General features: G+C 38.3%; 1 protein-coding gene across 2 annotated transcripts in view; it reads right to left on the bottom strand.

The window, feature by feature from the left end:
- Positions 1-17,790, bottom strand: part of LOC134806816 (gamma-aminobutyric acid receptor alpha-like) — a 63,432-nt gene that overhangs the window by 33,230 nt on the left and 12,412 nt on the right. The window contains exons 2-3 of one of the 2 annotated variants that reach the window (XM_063780203.1): positions 773-1,122; positions 495-562 (exon numbers count right to left, since the gene is read on the bottom strand). In XM_063780203.1, the coding sequence (XP_063636273.1) occupies positions 495-562; positions 773-1,122 (418 nt within the window). The remainder of the gene's footprint in view (positions 1-494; positions 563-772; positions 1,123-17,790) is intronic. The other variant, XM_063780204.1, reaches the window with a different exon arrangement.

The raw sequence follows: 17,790 nt of genomic DNA, 5'->3' as shown, positions 1-17,790 counted from the left end.
CTACGCTCACTCGAGAGAAACCTCTCGACGTTCCAAAGCCTTCTACCTGTCATCTCAGTTCAACAACACGCCAATAGATGGCGTTACTCTCTACGCAACTTTATTTCAACAATGCGCCAATAGACGGAGTTACTCTCTACACAACTTTATTTATTTTGTTACAACCAAATAATACGTAGCTCAACATTGCTGATCGATTTTATACAGGCGTCTAAAATAATGAACTATAACGCTGCAATACGTCTTTCTGGTGTCAGGGTCCGACATATATATATATATATATATATATATGTATATATACGCCAGTTTGTTTCGGGAATGATTACTTATATAAAATATCTTCCGAAGATAAGATCTGATTTGTTAGCCGTGCTAGGGTTTTAATTTTTTTCTCAACATGATACTACAGAATGATATAGAATGTAAAGTTGCTTAAGAACAACATAACATTCTACAACATCCTGTCTACGCGAATAACAGGTAAACACACTCACCATATCAAGCTCTGATATCGGGCCCATACTCCTTATCAATATATTGGTTTGCACAACTGTAGGGTACCCTGAAATAAAGTAAAATATGAAAGTTACCTACAATGGGAAGTAAATATCTAAAGTCTTAGTAGGGTGACTGCTACGGTTGTGTCTTAATTTATCACCAGTTCGATTCCACTTAATTAATCACTCGTTACGAATTTCCTACTTTTCGCACTTGTATCGTAATGTACTATTTCTTAACTCACACACTGATATTTAAATATGCTGACGCAAACCTTTTCCATGAGTAGGGAGCTGCGAGTTCTCATAATTCTTCAAAAGGTTCTCGAGCACTAGCGTGATATTTCTGGAAACCGCATCGTTGATACTCCTTTTGTTTTTCCACGTATAGCGCGTGTCCATTTCACCGAATGTTATATTCAAATAATCGGAAAGGATTTTGTCATTGGTGTCCCAGTAGTCAGGGTCGCTATAACCGGGGGCTTCCGGAGTGTTATTATCAGCGCTGGACAAAATCTTGGGAGAGTGTTGCGACGCCGCCTCACGGGACTTCGCGGGCACCGATATTGGAAATGTTCCATTTTTAGTCGTCAAGTAGATCGCTCCTTTTGCGTCAACTTGCGGGCTGCAAGGAGAGAATGTTGACGTTATTATATTTCTTAAAATGTTTCCGTAGAGCGCTGCGCTGCAATGTCAGCCGCGATGCAATTGCGCTCGGCAGCTGAATAGTGACTTTTTGTTTTATTTTTAACTGACGCTTCATTGATCACGTTCCCATTGGACCGTGTAATGAAGATTTTGTTTTTGCAATTATATTGGAAGCTAGACCCAAGTGTTTGTTCCTAGAGGCTTAAGATATAAGTACCTATATCTATCTACCTACCACAATAATAATTAACACGGTCAGCGATCACATATTAAGGCAGTGGCGACGATGCAACCATTTTTTGACATTAAGAGTTTTAAACATTAGTCACATAAATGTGTCACTTTAGCCCAAAGCTCCCACTTTGTCGATTTGGAGTTATTAGTATCTACCGGTGTACTTTCGTTTGGGCCAAATACCTTTCGCCAAATTTCACTTCCCAACAAACTTATCGCAATAGTTTCATTTCCCAAAGGAACCTTTAGCAAAGTTACACTTCGCATATAATTTATTTGGTCAAATTATCACTTGGCATGATTTTACTTTGTCAAATGTTGTTAGGACAAAACATTATCTAGCAAACGTTTTTTATTGCCTAATATTATATTAAAAAAAAAAACAGTAGTGCACCATCTACAACAATCTTTCACCGGCCCCCATAGAAATCGTTTTTTTTTAATTATAATGTTTATGGTTCAACTAATCACATCCGTATGCGTAAAACATAACCAAAATGATATTAAACCAAGGTCGGGATTAAGTATTTCAAATAAAAGCAAAAATAAAAATATCTATTGGTATGTGAATTGTATGCCATGCAATATGTTATGCTTAATGATACATTTGACTAAATAATACTTAAAAAAAGTTTTTGGCAAAAATTTCATTTTTGGTACAAGCTTTTATCGCTGACTGTACTTTTCTTACGACAGACAACTAATACTCATCGAGACAATTCTAAAAACCCCTAACACAATTAGGTTGCGTTGTTTCATCACAGAGTTCCTATGGCCACCTCCTGTCTCCATCATCAGATCAGTTCGACAGTACCATATTATTGTATTGTCATCAGAACTACATACAGCTGCCAATTTTCATGACGCTACGATCCTTGGGAGATGGTTAAATTAGTTACCTTAGATTCCATTACATAGTTACATACAGGGTCGACCTAATAAAAGCTTGTTAATGAAACTTGTCCAAGTAATTATTTGCTAAACAATAACTTGCCAAAAAAGACTTAATGCTAACTGAAAAATTGCGATAAGTTGTTTTGCCAAACATTTTTTTGGGAAATGATAATTTGGGAAACAAAGTTTGGGATGTGATACTTTGGGAAACGTTTTTGGCCCATTCGTTAGTAAACGGTACCTACCTAGTTTCTAAAACTACATAGCATAAAGCTATCTATTGTTGAAAGAATCGTATTTTAAATTCTCCGAAAATTATTACCATTTTAAAGTACAAGACGGCGGACATGTACCTACTGTTTCGTAAAATCGTCATGGATATCGTTCTCTAGGTTGTACCTAGGGGGTGCGGATTTAGAAAATTATGACATTCATTGACTGGGGCGGAACGAAGTTCCCTGGGACCGCTAATCATTAAATAAAATGTAATCAAAATACTTACCTTACATCGGTATGACTTTAATTTTTATTGTCAACGAAAATACATGATATTTACGTAAGTTGAGTTAATTCTACAGGCGATGAAATGGACGCCGAAAAATTCGCTTAACTAGTTCCTGACATCGATATTCATACAAAGCTCTTAGACCTAGTTATAACGTCTAAGTTTAAATCAAGAAAACACTATACCGCGCACTTATAGCTGTGTAGCGTGATACACTGAGGATCTGAAAGGCCGCTTAGGTATTAATATGAATCCGAAGTAATTGTAAAAAACGGAATGCACTCTGTATCATTTTAACGAAATAGTAATTTATCATTTTAACGAAATAGTAATTTATGTCTAGAGCTGTCAGTATCCACCTGAATCAATTAGAATCGGCGAAAACTGTTTCTTTGGCCATATTCATCAAGTCGTATTTCTTTTTAATTGCTTGAATATAAAGCGGACCCGGGACTAGTTGGAGTAATGGCGTTTATTCTGGCGTACCTTTCGAGACCCTTGGCACGGGGCCCAGGCGGTTCTTTGTTTTAGGTTATGTTAAAGAGAGCCTCGGTACAGCTCGTGGATAAAAATTTATTCATCACTTTAACCTCGCAATTCCTTCGAATTCTATGTCCAGCATAGATTTATAAGGCATAGATTGAGTGTTCGTACCTCCCCTAATAGCATTTTCTTGTAGGGATTTTGTTGGGCCTTAGTTTACGTATTAGTTGGGCAACCGTTATATTTGGCCGTACGATTTGCTGGAGGGCCCTCGACAAAGGCCCTCCCGAAAATTCCCAACAGAGGGCCATAAGAGTAATTTTTTCGTTGGGCCTATTTAAATAAATCATACAATTATTCAACGGTGGTGGTTTTGGTTGGGCCGTGGTTGGGCCTATACGCATTTGTTTGATGGTTGGTTAATTGTTAAATTTGGCCGTACGATTTGCTGGAGGGCCCTCGAGAAAGGCCCTCCCGAAGATTCCCAACAGAGGGCCATTAGAGTAATTTTTTCGTTGGGCCTATTTAAATAAATCATACAATTATTCAACGGTGGTGGTTTTGGTTGGGCCGTGGTTGGGCCTATACACATTTGTTTGATGGTTGGTTAATTGTTACATTTGGCCGTATGGCTTGCTGTAGGGCCAACTGCAAAAAAATAAAAAAGGGCAATTTTTTCGTTGTGCTTCTGTTTGCAAATTCAACAATTACCCAACGGCAAGTCAGGTAGGTCGGTAGGTAGTCGTGCACCAGGTTGAAGGCCCAACACAGCTTGTCCCACAAAGGGCCAACATTGTAACTTTAACGTTGGGCCTTGTGAAGGATTCTTACAATACTACCCTAGGTAAATAGTTGTGTAATTTATAGTGTGCCTACAGTCTAATTATGTAATGGGCTTTTGTTTACGAGTCCAACAGTTACCCTACGTTAAGTAAGTGGTTGTGTAATACGACGTTGGGCCTTTGCTGATAAATATTACAATTACACTACGGTAGGCATTGGTTGTATCCACATGAAGGCCCTAAGGCTAGGCAGCAGTTGTTGTTAATCTTCTCTGTATCGTTCCAATTTTAGTATATGTACTGCCGAAGCAAGTACACTTACTATACACTCTAATTTGTATATATACTAACCGCACTTCGAAACTTCGTAAGCGAGATTTATGTTTTTTGAGATTTAAATTGAGAAAATATTGGTAAAATACAATTTTTTAAATTTATGTATAAATTTTATAGTTATAGCTATTAGATTTATAAGTTACTTTTAAAAAATATTATGATTATATCCGGAATAATCGAGAAAATAACTATAACTTCGATGTTTGGAGACAGTAACGCCATCTAGTGACGCCACAAGCAAACTCAACTGGTATTGTTGGGCATCAGTACCACCGCCAATGTTGGTAAATGCGATATTTGTGCTCACTGGGCCAACGAATATTATCGTTGTTTAGCCACCGGTACCAAAATGCACAAAGGCCCATTGTTAGGCGTCAGTGCCACAGCCAATGTTGGTAAATACGATATTTGTCATCATTGGGCCATCGGATGATATCTTTGACTAGCCAACGTTACCAAAATACACAAAGGCCCATTGTTGGGCATCCGTGCCACAGCCAATGTTGGTAAATGCGGTATTCGTCACCATTGGGCCAACGAATGTTATCGTTGTTTAGCGAACGGTAGCAAAATACACAAAGGCCCATTGTTAGGCCTCAATGCTACAGCCAATGTTGGTAAATGCGATTATTGTCGTCATTGGGCCATCGTATGATATCGTTGATTAGCCAACGTTACCAAAATAAACAAAGGCCCATTGTTGGGCATCAGTGCCACAGTCAATGTTGGTAAATGCGATATTTGTCATCATTGGGCCATCGGATGATATCGTTGATTAGCCAACGTTACCAAAATACACAAATGCCCATTGTTGGGCATGAATGCTACAGTCAATGTTGGTAAATGCGATATTTGTCGTCATTGGGCCATCGGATGATATTGTTGATTAGCCAACGTCACCAAAATAAACAAAGGCCCGTTGTTGGGCATCAATGCTACAGCCAATGTTGGTAAATGTGATATTTGTCGTCATTGGGCCATCGGATGATATCGTTGATTAGCCAACGTTACCAAAATAAACAAAGGCCCATTGTTGGGCATCAGTGCCACAGCCAATGTTGGTAAATGCGATTTTTGTCATCATTGGGCCATCGGATGATATCGTTGATTAGCCAACGTTACCAAAATAAACAAAGGCCCATTGTTGGGTATCAGTGCCACAGCCAATGTTGGTAAATGCGATATTTGTCATCATTGGGCCATCGGATGATATCCTTGACTAGCCAACGTTACCAAAATACACAAAGGCCCATTGTTGGGCATCCGTGCCACAGCCAATGTTGGTAAATGCGGTATTCGTCACCATTGGGCCAACGAATGTTATCGTTGTTTAGCGAACGGTGGCAAAATACACAAAGGCCCATTGTTGGGCATCACTGCCACTGCCAATGTTGGTAAATACGATATATGTCATCATTGGGCCAACGAATATTATCGTTGTTTAGCCAACGGTACCAAAATACACAAAGGCCCATTGTTGGGCATCTGTGCCACAGCGAATGTTGGTAAATGCGATGGTGGGCCAATACAAAATTAATGTTGGCTACGGAACGAACCTCATCCCAACGTTTTCCCTACCGTTGGCACCGTGGGCCCCAACGAAAATGCTACTAGGGTCCTAGTGAAGCCATTTCAAGTGCGACGTCACGTCGCACTCGTGTCACCGTATTCGATCGGCCCTGGCAGTACTCAAGGTCACGTCGGTTTGTGTACACCTCCCGTTTAAAAATCAAAAACACAGGAAAAATGGTTGTTTGTGCATTGAATGGGTGTCACAACGCATCATATCATAAAAACAAACCGACTTACATTACATTTCACGCGTAAGTACAGAGTTTAATGTGATATTTTTACGTAATCGTAAGTACAAAAATTCAATGTTTCGTCAGCCGCCATTTCTTATAAATGTTGCCAGTGTAGTGAATATTTTTTCCTCCAAATGGGACATGACGTCTACATTCTAAAATACATACGCTCAATTGAATTTCATTGTATAATTATAGAAAATAATAATTAAGTTAATTATTTAGGTATTTAGTTTGTTTCTTATATCTATTTTGTGTAATGTTCGTTTTAGTTTTCTGACTGATCTGCTTCTGTCTGCGAGATGGAAGGAAAAAATTAGACTAAATCGGAATGACGCAATATGGAAACATTGGAAACCGACTAAACACAGTCGAATATGCTCTGTCCTATTTAAATTTATTCTTATTCTTGTATGCACATTTGTTAAATAAAAAAAAATTGTAAAAACTTTTATCAGCTATTTATTTAATCCTTATTTCACAAAGTACAGAAATGCAATAAATCGCAAAATAAACAAAAAGCTTTTGCTACAAAATCGAATCTACACACTTCCAAATTATTAATAACCAAGTGTGGATGTTGTTAAAATTCCCCTACTTTGAGAGAAGTAAATGAATACTGGCAACATATTTTGTATATATGTGTGTGTTTGCTGAGCGTAAAACACGAGCGTTCCACGCACACATCGATTGTGTTTCGGCTTCACTTTTGGCAGGTTAGCCGTATGGGGACTATCTGTCTATGCGTTATTAGTTTAAGATGTCCAGTATTAGATAAATAATTCTTATGCAAAAAACTAAAATTTAATCATAATCAGTTAAACTAAAATGTACTTAGGTACGCAGCGTTCTATGGAGGTTTAAACTCTTTATTAATTTGATTCTCTCGGAGGACACTATCTATGTCTATGTCTACACTTCCGAGATCAATGAGCGACCAAAAATTAAATTACCTGCACACGGAAAGGGTACGTAAAGGTAGTTTAAAGGCAATACCGATATGCGGCAACTGCTACGCTATTGCGTATGAATACAAGGTATATATTGGCGTAAATATATCTTTGATCTGTTGTTGGTTAATACTCGTAGTTCCTTCAACAATTTCTGTAGGTGGCCGATATAGGTATAAGATAGTTGGCCGCCATTGAATGAGATCCCTAAACTTCACGTAACATGTTCGAGTTTGGCGCGAATACTCGAATAGCCCGGATGACTTTGTGCATGTGTAAGAGGGGCGTCAGATGCACAGTCGTCCCAATTGCCGAGTGACGGGCTATGATTGCGCCTTCTATGCATGAACTAATTGATTGCTACCCTTTATGCCTCCCATATACCTAATCCTTGCGATTGATTCATCAATAATCCATATCTAACTGTAATCTAGACTTCTAGACTATAAAAAAATTAAATTGAATGAATAATGATAATTCACACAACAAAATTATGATTGATGAATTAATTGTAGAGGAGGTACCTAGTACCTAATATGATTGATGATACAGCTATTTCAACGTTGAATGTTAGACGTAAACGAGATTCGGCGAATCGTTACTCTGCCAAACAACCCGTCTGCGAATCGTTGTCGGCGAAACAAAAATCGGCGTATTTTTTTTCGGAATATCAATAGGGCACCAGGTTTACTATGTGTATGTGATATTAATTTATCATTCGTTTAATTCGCCTCATCTCTAAATTGCAAGAACGCCTTTTATCACTCTATTCGTAGAACTCGTATTTCGATATGCCTTTGTCTGAAAGTAAGGACTGAAAAGAAAGGCTCTCCATTGTTACCGTTCGACTCGATTGATCTCGTACACGCGACAATCTTAATTAATTAAACGTTAATAATAAAGTGACACTTTGATTTTGCCAAGAGAGGTAATTATGAAATATATTTTGACGCTTTACTAAGGAAAGCATTTGTCCTGTGATCCCAAACACGAATGTTGCGTTGGGGAGAGCGGTATTTAATTAGTGGCGGTAGAGACCCGGGTGTCACAATAGCTTTTAAAGCACGTATGTGGCGTGAACTCAGTGAAACCATTATCGCCTATTCCACTTATCCCTACCGCGATATCCCCCCCAGTGGGGATACGTGGAATATTTTTCCATCTATTTCTACTAGTAGGTATAGTTTTCCATCTATCCCTACTAACCTGATTGTATTTTGGTAGGGATACATGGAAACTTTTCCAATCATCTTAACCTGATTGTATTTTGGTAGGGATACATAGAAACTTTTCCAATCATCTTTACCTGATTCTTATTTTGGTTGAAATACATGGAAACTTTCCAATCATCTTTACCTGATTCTTATTTTGGTATTAGGGATACATGGAAGTTTTAGCGCAGATCACTTTAAATTTATCAATGTGTATTCTTTCCTATTTCAATTTCATTCAGGTATAAATTTGAATGCTCTGAGACCGATCTCGGAGCATCACGGAGGATCACGGATGATTGTTACTCCGCGGCATCGCGGAGCACGTTAATCCTCCTGGGTGATCTGCGCTGCGGTCCGCCGGTTTGCGCAGGCCTTAAACAGCTAGGTAGCAGGGCGGGTGGATGAAATTCCATATATATCCCTACTAGACGACTAGGACGACTGGAAGACATTCCATATATCCCTACCAAACAGCTACGTAGCAGGGACGAGTGGAAGAAATTCCATATATCCTTACCAAACAGCAAGGTAGCAGGGACGAGTGGAATAAATTCCATATATCCCTACCAAACAGCAAGGTAGCAGGGACGAGTGGAAGAAATTCCATATATCCCTACCAAACAACAAGGCAGTAGGGATAGGTAAAAAAAATCCACCTGTCCCTACCTGGGGAGGAAAAAAGAGGTTAATGTGGAAAAAAGTTTCCTATCCCCACCAGGGGGGAAATCAATGTACACGTGGAAAAAATCCACCTATTTCTACCAGGGGGAAAGTAGTTGGGAAAAGCGGAATAAATTCCATCTGGCCCTACCATTCAAAAATAGGGGGGATACAGTAGAGTACAGGGGACCAGTAGAAATAGATGGAAAAATATTCCACATATCCCCACTGGGGGGGATATCGCGGTAGGGATAAGTGGCATAGGCGACCATTATAGTCGCGTTCTGCGATTATTCTATAGGATCTAAAGGTCATGTTACACTAGACTTTACCCTTAAGAGCTAGATTCACCGCTCGCGCATTCAACGGAGTAGAAATATGCGACTCCTGCTGCAAGGCCTCGTGGACAGAGCCCGCACATGCCCGCTTTCAGCTGCCGCTGACACTAATGAAAATGACTTCGCTAGTCACTAATTTGTCTGAATGATGAACGTTTTCATACCCCTGCCGGGCTAGCACATGATCGCGGCGAGAGACTACCCTTCCCTCTATAATTAACATAATTAGAAAAAGACGGGTAGTCTATCTCGCCGCGTGATACTGTCGCGCCAATCATGTGCTAGCCCGGCTGCACAGGCAGTTCAGTCGTACTGGATAAGCTAATTTATCGCAAGAGTGCTATTTTGCTAACAGATTTACCGTAAATACCTACGACAATGCAAATGAAGAAGAAGAAGAAGAAGAAAATAAATGCTACGGCAATGAGGCAAAATAACTAATTAGTTCTTCCAGCTCCTGTTTGATCCCATTATCTAAATTGAAGTAGGATCGTAGAAGATAATTAAAATGTCGTTTCGAGCGTACATACTCGTAAGTAATAAAGTATCAAACACGTTATTAGAGTAAGACATTCTTGCAGCAAGTAGGTAGTTTTAGTGTAAATAAAAAAAATCGGCTAAAAGCATGTCAAATTCACATCTTTTTCCTTCCTTCGGAGCGATTATTTTCGAAAATATTCATTTTATGAAAACATGCTTGTAGGAGACCCGTACTTGTTTTGAAAGACCTATCCAACGATACCCCACACAATTGAGTTAACGCCAAACATTTTTTTCAAAATAAAAGGGTTTTGTATGGCAAGTAGCCTAAAACTTTTTTTTTGTGGTATTTATTGTACCTTTCCGACGCCCTGCATGATTTATGGATCCATGCTAAATTGCAGCTTTCTACGAGTAGCACTAACGATCACGGAGCAAAGCCGCGGACGGACCGACAGACGGATATGGCGAAACTATGTATAAAGGGGCCCACTGATTAAGGGTCTCCCCTGATATATCGACGCGCATTCGGCAAAAGCCGATAGGAAAAAGCTTTATGTCCACGCAATAAGAGCGAAAAAAGTCGTCGTTCGGCTCGGCTCGCATCGGCCGGCGCCTGCCGACGCGTCGACGGCTTTTTCGCTCTTATTGCGTGGACATAAAGCTTTTTCCTATCGGCTTTTGCCGAATGCGCGTCGATATATCAGGGGAGACCCTAACAGTCCGCTGGATGGTATCGGCCTGTCAGTTAGAACAAAATTTTAACAGTTCTGAACAACTGACAGACCGATACCGTCCGGCGGACTGTTAATCAGTGGGCCCCTTAAGGGTTCCTAGTTGACTACGGAACCCTAAAAATAGGCTACATTTCAATTCTAGTTCGACACCTAGATTTTATATTTTGAGTTAATCTAGTTTCAGTAACTCACTTGAAGTAGATAATTAATTGCCTCTTTAGGGAATTTTACGTAAGTATAGGCATAGGGATATTTTTAGTATACAGCTCAGATTTTCTTCAAGGTTGTTTTCGTATTACAAGTGGCAGGGGATGGCTTTTACGAATATTTTTACCCACATTATGATGCTTTCATTTATTCCCTCCCTGGAATATATTTTTATGTCCTGAAATAAGACAAGTGACGGCTATTTTAATACATAACACATAACAATCTTATGCCGATTTCTTTCAACGAGCTCGAAGTTTCTACTTAGGTACCTTATAAAAACGAAAGTGCAACTTCTACATAGAACTTAACTGCGAATCATGGGGTGGCTAGTAACGACGAGTTAGGAGCACTTTGTGGTGGGTACGAATCGAGAAAATAGAGAAATACGATAACTCTCATTAGTACGGTCACAGCTACATGCCAGGAGCTTGGGACATTTTGCTGTAATATTTGTTCGCACGCTTTCTTAACAACAAAACTTCCGTCAGACGCAGACATATTAAATATAATATTAAAATGGGTCACCCACGTCAAAGAGAATTTAGACTAGAGGAATATTGTCAAAGTAAATTAGGTATGTAGTCAGTACATTTACTGCCATCTTTAGATACAAATGATTAACAGTTTTAGAACGCCATTGATATGTGTTAAATTTGTTAAATGTCAAAAAGGATCGCCATCTACTCAACGATAGGCATCTTTTCGAGCGATGGCGCCATTCCTTTAGCCTACTCTCGAGTAGATGGCGATACTTTTTGACATAAAACAAGTTTAACACATATCAGTGAAAAAATAAGGATCAAAGTCCAATGGCGTTCTAAAAGTGTTAATAATTTATATCGAAAGATGGCAGTAAATGTACTGAGTACATAATTTACTTTGACAATATTATATTCCTCTATTTCAAATTCTCTTTGCCCACATATTTTAAGTACTTACGTACAATGCGACTTAAAATACGTGAGTGACCCTTTTTAATATACAGTACAGGGTGACCCATTCAGATCGGTCAGTATGGGAAAATCTGAAACTATAAGACATACCACGATCTCTTCTTAGGAACGATGTCATCGATTTTAGTAACAAGAAAAACTGCATTCATACATTTAAAAAAATGTGTAGGTACTCAGCTCGGGAATCGAACCCGGACATTTTGAAAAATAAAACTAACACTACCTATTTCTATTTATAGATATCGAATGTGTAGGTTGTGTTAATTAAAAAAAATCCATCGGTTCAGAAATGACGGAGTTCTAAGGTAACATACATACAAAATAAAAAAATACGGTGGAATTGATAACCTCTTTTTTTGAAGTCAGTTAAAAACAATACATTAATGTACCTATATATTTTTGTACAATTTTCCGTACATAAATAAATTTGATGTTTAATGATAAGACCATAATGGAGAACTTCCCTCACTAGTTGAACGTTTCCGAGCATATTGGAGAAAAAGAAAGATAACGAGATTTTGTCTATCAGGTGACCTTCAGTAATTATTTTCCCTTTGTGTCGACGACAAAAGCCGTGATTGTACAGCCTCATCGGCGGCGTGGAGAGCTCTCAGCACGAGTACTCTCCGCCGGTTACAAATTGTGCCAAATTGTCAACTCAGGCCCCGATCGCTCTTGATTCAAATATCGCAGCTCCGCCCCACTCCATAGGTACTATAAGTAAAGGTTTCCCCTGGATCATTGTACCTCTAATTATTACTAGGTCTTATCAATGCTTGCTGCAAACTGAAATATCACACAATTGATGATGAAATGATGCTAAGTATATACTAGTCTGCCAGCAGTGTCCACGGACGGATTTTAATTTTGCTGTGCTAACATTATCAAGTAGCCAATTAAAATTCTCTGGTACCGACGGACACCCTCTTTTATTAATTATTCTATGCAAGGTTTAATTTATGTGCCTTATTTTAATTTTCAAGTGAATCAACATTAAGTTATTTAGCTAAAATTGGTACATTTGAATAACAACAAGTCGATTATTTTGCAATCATACAATCAGCAGTTTAGGAAGTAATATAAATATTTTATTTATTTCAGTTAAGCATAAATGCTTTCGTTGTCCGGATGTTCTCTTCCATAAATCGAGCTCGATCGACTGAGAGCTAATACCTACTTCATTTAATATTATGCAGAGCTGGATATTCATACTTTAGTCAGGCTAATGTAAAGGGCAGGTTTATATGGTTCTTATTAAAACCGCTTAGGAAGCGCTTCGGATGGGCTGCTGACTTCTTTTAGCATTAGAAAAAGACTACGCGATCTTGACGAGTCTTTTAATTGGAAAACGCTTTTTAAAAATCAGTAACTATTACTTATGAAAGCAAAATAATGTAAATAATCGAATATGATTCACAATTAGGGTTGCCAACCGTACTATATTATATAGTATTGTACTATATTTTGGCTCCCTGTACTATATACTTTTGGAAAAATATATAGTACGCTAAAATACTATATTTCCGATTAAACGTATATTATACTCATGTTTAGTATTTTATCTAAAAGTACTATATTTTTTTGAAATGTACTATATTTTTGATGCCTTATTCTGGAAAATACTATATTCCGCCAAAAAAAAGTTGGCAACCCTATTCACAATTGTTACATATTTGCCGTGACTTATTTTTCAAAAGTGTTTTTCAAGAAAAAGACACGTCAAGATTGTTTACGTTTTTCTAATGCTAAAAAATATGAACTGGGTCAATTTCTGAACACGATTTTTTTTCTGTCCGTGATGAAAATCGCGGGTTAGCATCAGATAATACTTACCATTTTTTTTTAGATAAAGAAGTCACACTTTCACACCGAGTTCCATATGAATTCACTGATTAATTGGTTTTTAGAGTACACTTAAAAATACCTAAAGGCTCAAATTACTACTCCCGTGCCCTGTCCGGAATCTACTTTTGAGCATAATGAAAAATCCTACGAAAAATTCTACATTAGTACCACTAATTTAGTGTCAAATACTTAAACTAGATGATATTTACTATCACTAAGCACATACACTATTAACTTCATTGTGGTAAATAACTCGTGATCGATGTTTAAATTTTGTCCGAGCGCGCGAGTACAATTTCGTCGGCAAAACTCAAAGGGCTCTGACAGCCGACGTCTGTATTTGAACCGCCTCGTGTCCCGCCTCACCTGTACTGGCAGTATTCGGCTGTCTCTTAAAGCAAGCGGATGTACGTTAAGCCGCGGCGTGTTCGAGCAAATCGCGTAAATATTTCGGAATCCGGGTGGGCGACAATTTTTTTCTAATTTCGATGCCCCTTATAAATTTTATTTCCCACATAGCTTTTCAATAACAATTGTCATATTTAGGAGCCCTTTATGTATCTTTATGTTAGCGATAACATAACAGTTTGGTCAAACACGATTTAAATTTTTGGCGAATTTTTTTATTACGAATTCTAATTTCCGTGCCCTAATTCCCATGGAATATTTACCTAAAACAGCTGATTAAGTGGCACGGGAATTAGAAAGTATTACATATATTGACAACAAATCTTTTATTGGGGGCACTGTAAGTTAATTGGCAATGTTTACGTCATATTATTATTACATATATACATTTATATATACATATATTGGCATTGAATATATATTATATGTAATAATAATATGACGTATATCTTTCTATTTTACATGTAAGGAAATCTTAAAGAATGCACAAAAATCTGTGAACGATTTTTAGTATAAGTACTATAGTACATACAGGGTGGACCCGAATAACCCGGGCAATTTTAATACGCAAGGTAAGGTGGGATAAGCCGACACCGGGGTAAGACTATCACTTGTATGGAATCCTCGTACTGTTAGTCTTGCCCCAGCTTACCTTATGCGCGTTTTCAGGGGATAACACCTAGCTAGATCGATTTTTCACCCCAAAAAACCCTCATATATGATCAAATTTCATCGAAATCGTTAGAGCCGTTTCCGAGATCCCTGAAATATATACAAGAATTGCTCGTTTAATAGATTAGTTGTTATAAATTAGCTTTTCTAATACAAGAATAATTAAATATATCCTATTCTTACTATATTATAAATGCGACGATGGGTTCCACGAGTAAGTGCGACAACTACAGAACCCTTGCCTTAATATCACACGCCAGCAAAATACTGCTCTACATACTTAATAATCGTATCCGCAACTATCTGGACTGGCAGATCCCGCAAGAGCAGGCGGGTTTCGTAAAAGGCAAGGGAACTCGAGAACAAATTTTAAACATAAGGCAACTCGTTAAGAAAGCTTACGAGCACTACACTCCCGTCATTATGTGTTTCGTGGACTATTCCAAGGCGTTTGACTGTGTTAACTGGAATTGGCTTTGGAAGGTCCTCACAGAACTTGGAGTACCAGAACACCTGGTGTGGTTGTTACAAAATCTATATCATAACAGCCAAGGAGTAGTGAGAGTAGAATGCTTAAATTCGGAGCCATTCTATTTCAAGCAGGGGGTACGTCAAGGATGCATTCTTTCTCCCATACTTTTCAATGCGTACGGTGAATATATTATGAGACGCACCTGCGAAAACTGGGCGGGTGGCGTGAGCATTGGTGGGGTGAAACTCATCAACTTGCGGTACGCGGACGACACCACACTTCTTGCGTCGAACGAGGCGGAAATGGTCGCCCTATTAAGCAGAATGGAAGCTATCAGTGAGGAAATGGGTTTATCTGTAAACAGATCGAAGACCAAGATAATGATAGTGGACAGAGATAAAAAACTAGAACTAACTGGCGTACTCAATCTTGAGCTGGTCGATAAATTTGTATACCTGGGTTCCAACATCACCAACACTGGCTCCTCAGAACTAGAGATCCGAAGACGCATTGGCTTGGCGAAAACGGCAATGACACAGCTACAGAAAATTTGGCGAGATCGAAATATTACGCGCAAAACCAAGTTGCAGCTAGTGCGCACGCTCGTATTCTCCATTTTTCTGTATGCCTCTGAGACCTGGACAATTAAATCGGCTGATAGGAAACGCATTGATGCCTTTGAAATGTGGTGCTGGCGGAAAATGCTAGGCATATCTTGGATCGAACACCGGACCAACGCCTCTATACTCAAGGAGCTCGGAGTAACCACCAGGCTCTCAACCACATGTCTCCGGAGAGTACTTGAGTTCTTCGGACACATAGCCAGGAAGACTGGAGACAACCAGAAAAGCTAATGGTCACAGGTTCGGTGGAAGGAAAGAGAAGGAGCCGCAGTCCAACGCGATGGTCCGACCAGATTAGCAAATCGCTATCCATGAAGGCCCATGATGCCTTGGAAGTCGCAAGGGATCGGACAGGCTGGAAATCTGCAATCCGGAATCATATGCTCCACTAGGAGGTCACGACCCTCAGCACTGAGGAGTACGAAGCAAGGAGGAGGATAAATGCGAAAGTATCTCTGTCTGTCTGTCTGTCTGTTATCTCGTCACGCTTAAACCGCTGAACTAATATCATATTGATGATATTTGGCATGGAGATAGTTTACCCCACCTTACCTCATATGTGGTCAAACAATTTTTTGTGTTATGAGTTTATGAAGGCAGCATATTCGATTTCTTCAGATTAACTTACACAATAACTTCTTCTCACTGTGCCCCTATTTATTTCTTAGTATCATTTCCTATACGGCCATATACCAGATCATAGACCTTGTACCTATCTACGTGCAGATACATAATGACACTTTTTAATGAAAAGTTTTGTATGTAAGGCGGACAAGTTTACGCAACTACTCAAAGTATTGTTTTGAAATTATGTACATTTTACTAAGAAAGAGAGATTAGTTGCCATTAAAATAAAGGAAACGATTAGTCAAATACGTAGTTTTTAGTGTATCATACTTTCGTAGATTTGTCGTCCGAAACTAAAATTAAAGAAGGTAAATATGTTCGATGCCGCTTCAGTATGGTTGCAGTATATTATTGTAGATTAAAATATACATAAATAATAGTTTTAACTACCAAAATAAGTTAAGAAAACAATTCCTGTGCCATGTTCTAATTTCCGTGCTAGTAAAATCTAATTCCCATGGACACACTAATTCCCGTGCCCTGACCAAAATTTTAAATTGAAATAACTTTTATAGTTTTATGAATATTTTTACCCCACAAGAAAATTAATGTTTATTATATTTTTTATCAAATTATCAGAATATATTTTTTTGTGTAATGTTGGTATTTCAAAATTCCATGGAAATTAGACAAAAATGCTCGTTTGGTGAAATGGACCCAACTATAGCCAGCACAAGCTCCCATTCCAATTCTGCTTTTTCACCCACGCTAGCGGGATGGTAATAAATGTAATAATACTTTGCCCCCTCATCAGTTACTCAGTATAAAGTTTTTTTGTGTTTATCTATTTAATAACAATATAATATTACTTAATCAGTCACTTGAAGTACTGATAATTGCAATAACCTTAAATTGAGTAGGTATCAACAGAAAATCATCATTTAACCCTTTATAAGGCAGAGACGATTTGGAAACCACTTAGTTAATAAACATTTACGGAGGAGAACATCCTCTTTTTTATTTAACTATAATGGTATTATATAGCGAATATATCAGGCTTTCTTTCCTCATTCATACTTTTTTGGTCAGTATTTAATTTTAGTGTAATTAATTAATCTATAGTATGTGGTCAATTTGTGCACTATGCCTGTCAAGGGAAGCAAGCTATCGTCATTGTTTCCATTATACTATTAAAAATATACACTATCAATAGTATCAATTGAAAGTAGACCTGAGGGAACACAATTTACAAGCGGAAGTCTCTTTCTAACTCTTTGATAGAAAGAGACTTCCGCTTGTAAATTGTATCGTGAAACGGGCCACAGGTTATAATTTTTTCAGTGATATTCGTATATTAACCCTACCCACTCCAAGAGACGCAATAATGTTCGATTTACCGTATGTAGTCAATTAAACGCCAGTCTGTACAGAGCACGTTATGTTTGTTATGTCAATGTCAATGAATGGGTGTATTGGA

Source organism: Cydia splendana, chromosome 3 (genome assembly GCF_910591565.1).
Source record: "Cydia splendana chromosome 3, ilCydSple1.2, whole genome shotgun sequence".
Classification (NCBI taxonomy): Eukaryota; Metazoa; Arthropoda; class Insecta; order Lepidoptera; family Tortricidae; genus Cydia; species Cydia splendana.
Note: the sequence above shows the minus strand (reverse complement) of the source record. Positions and strands in the feature narration are given on the sequence as shown.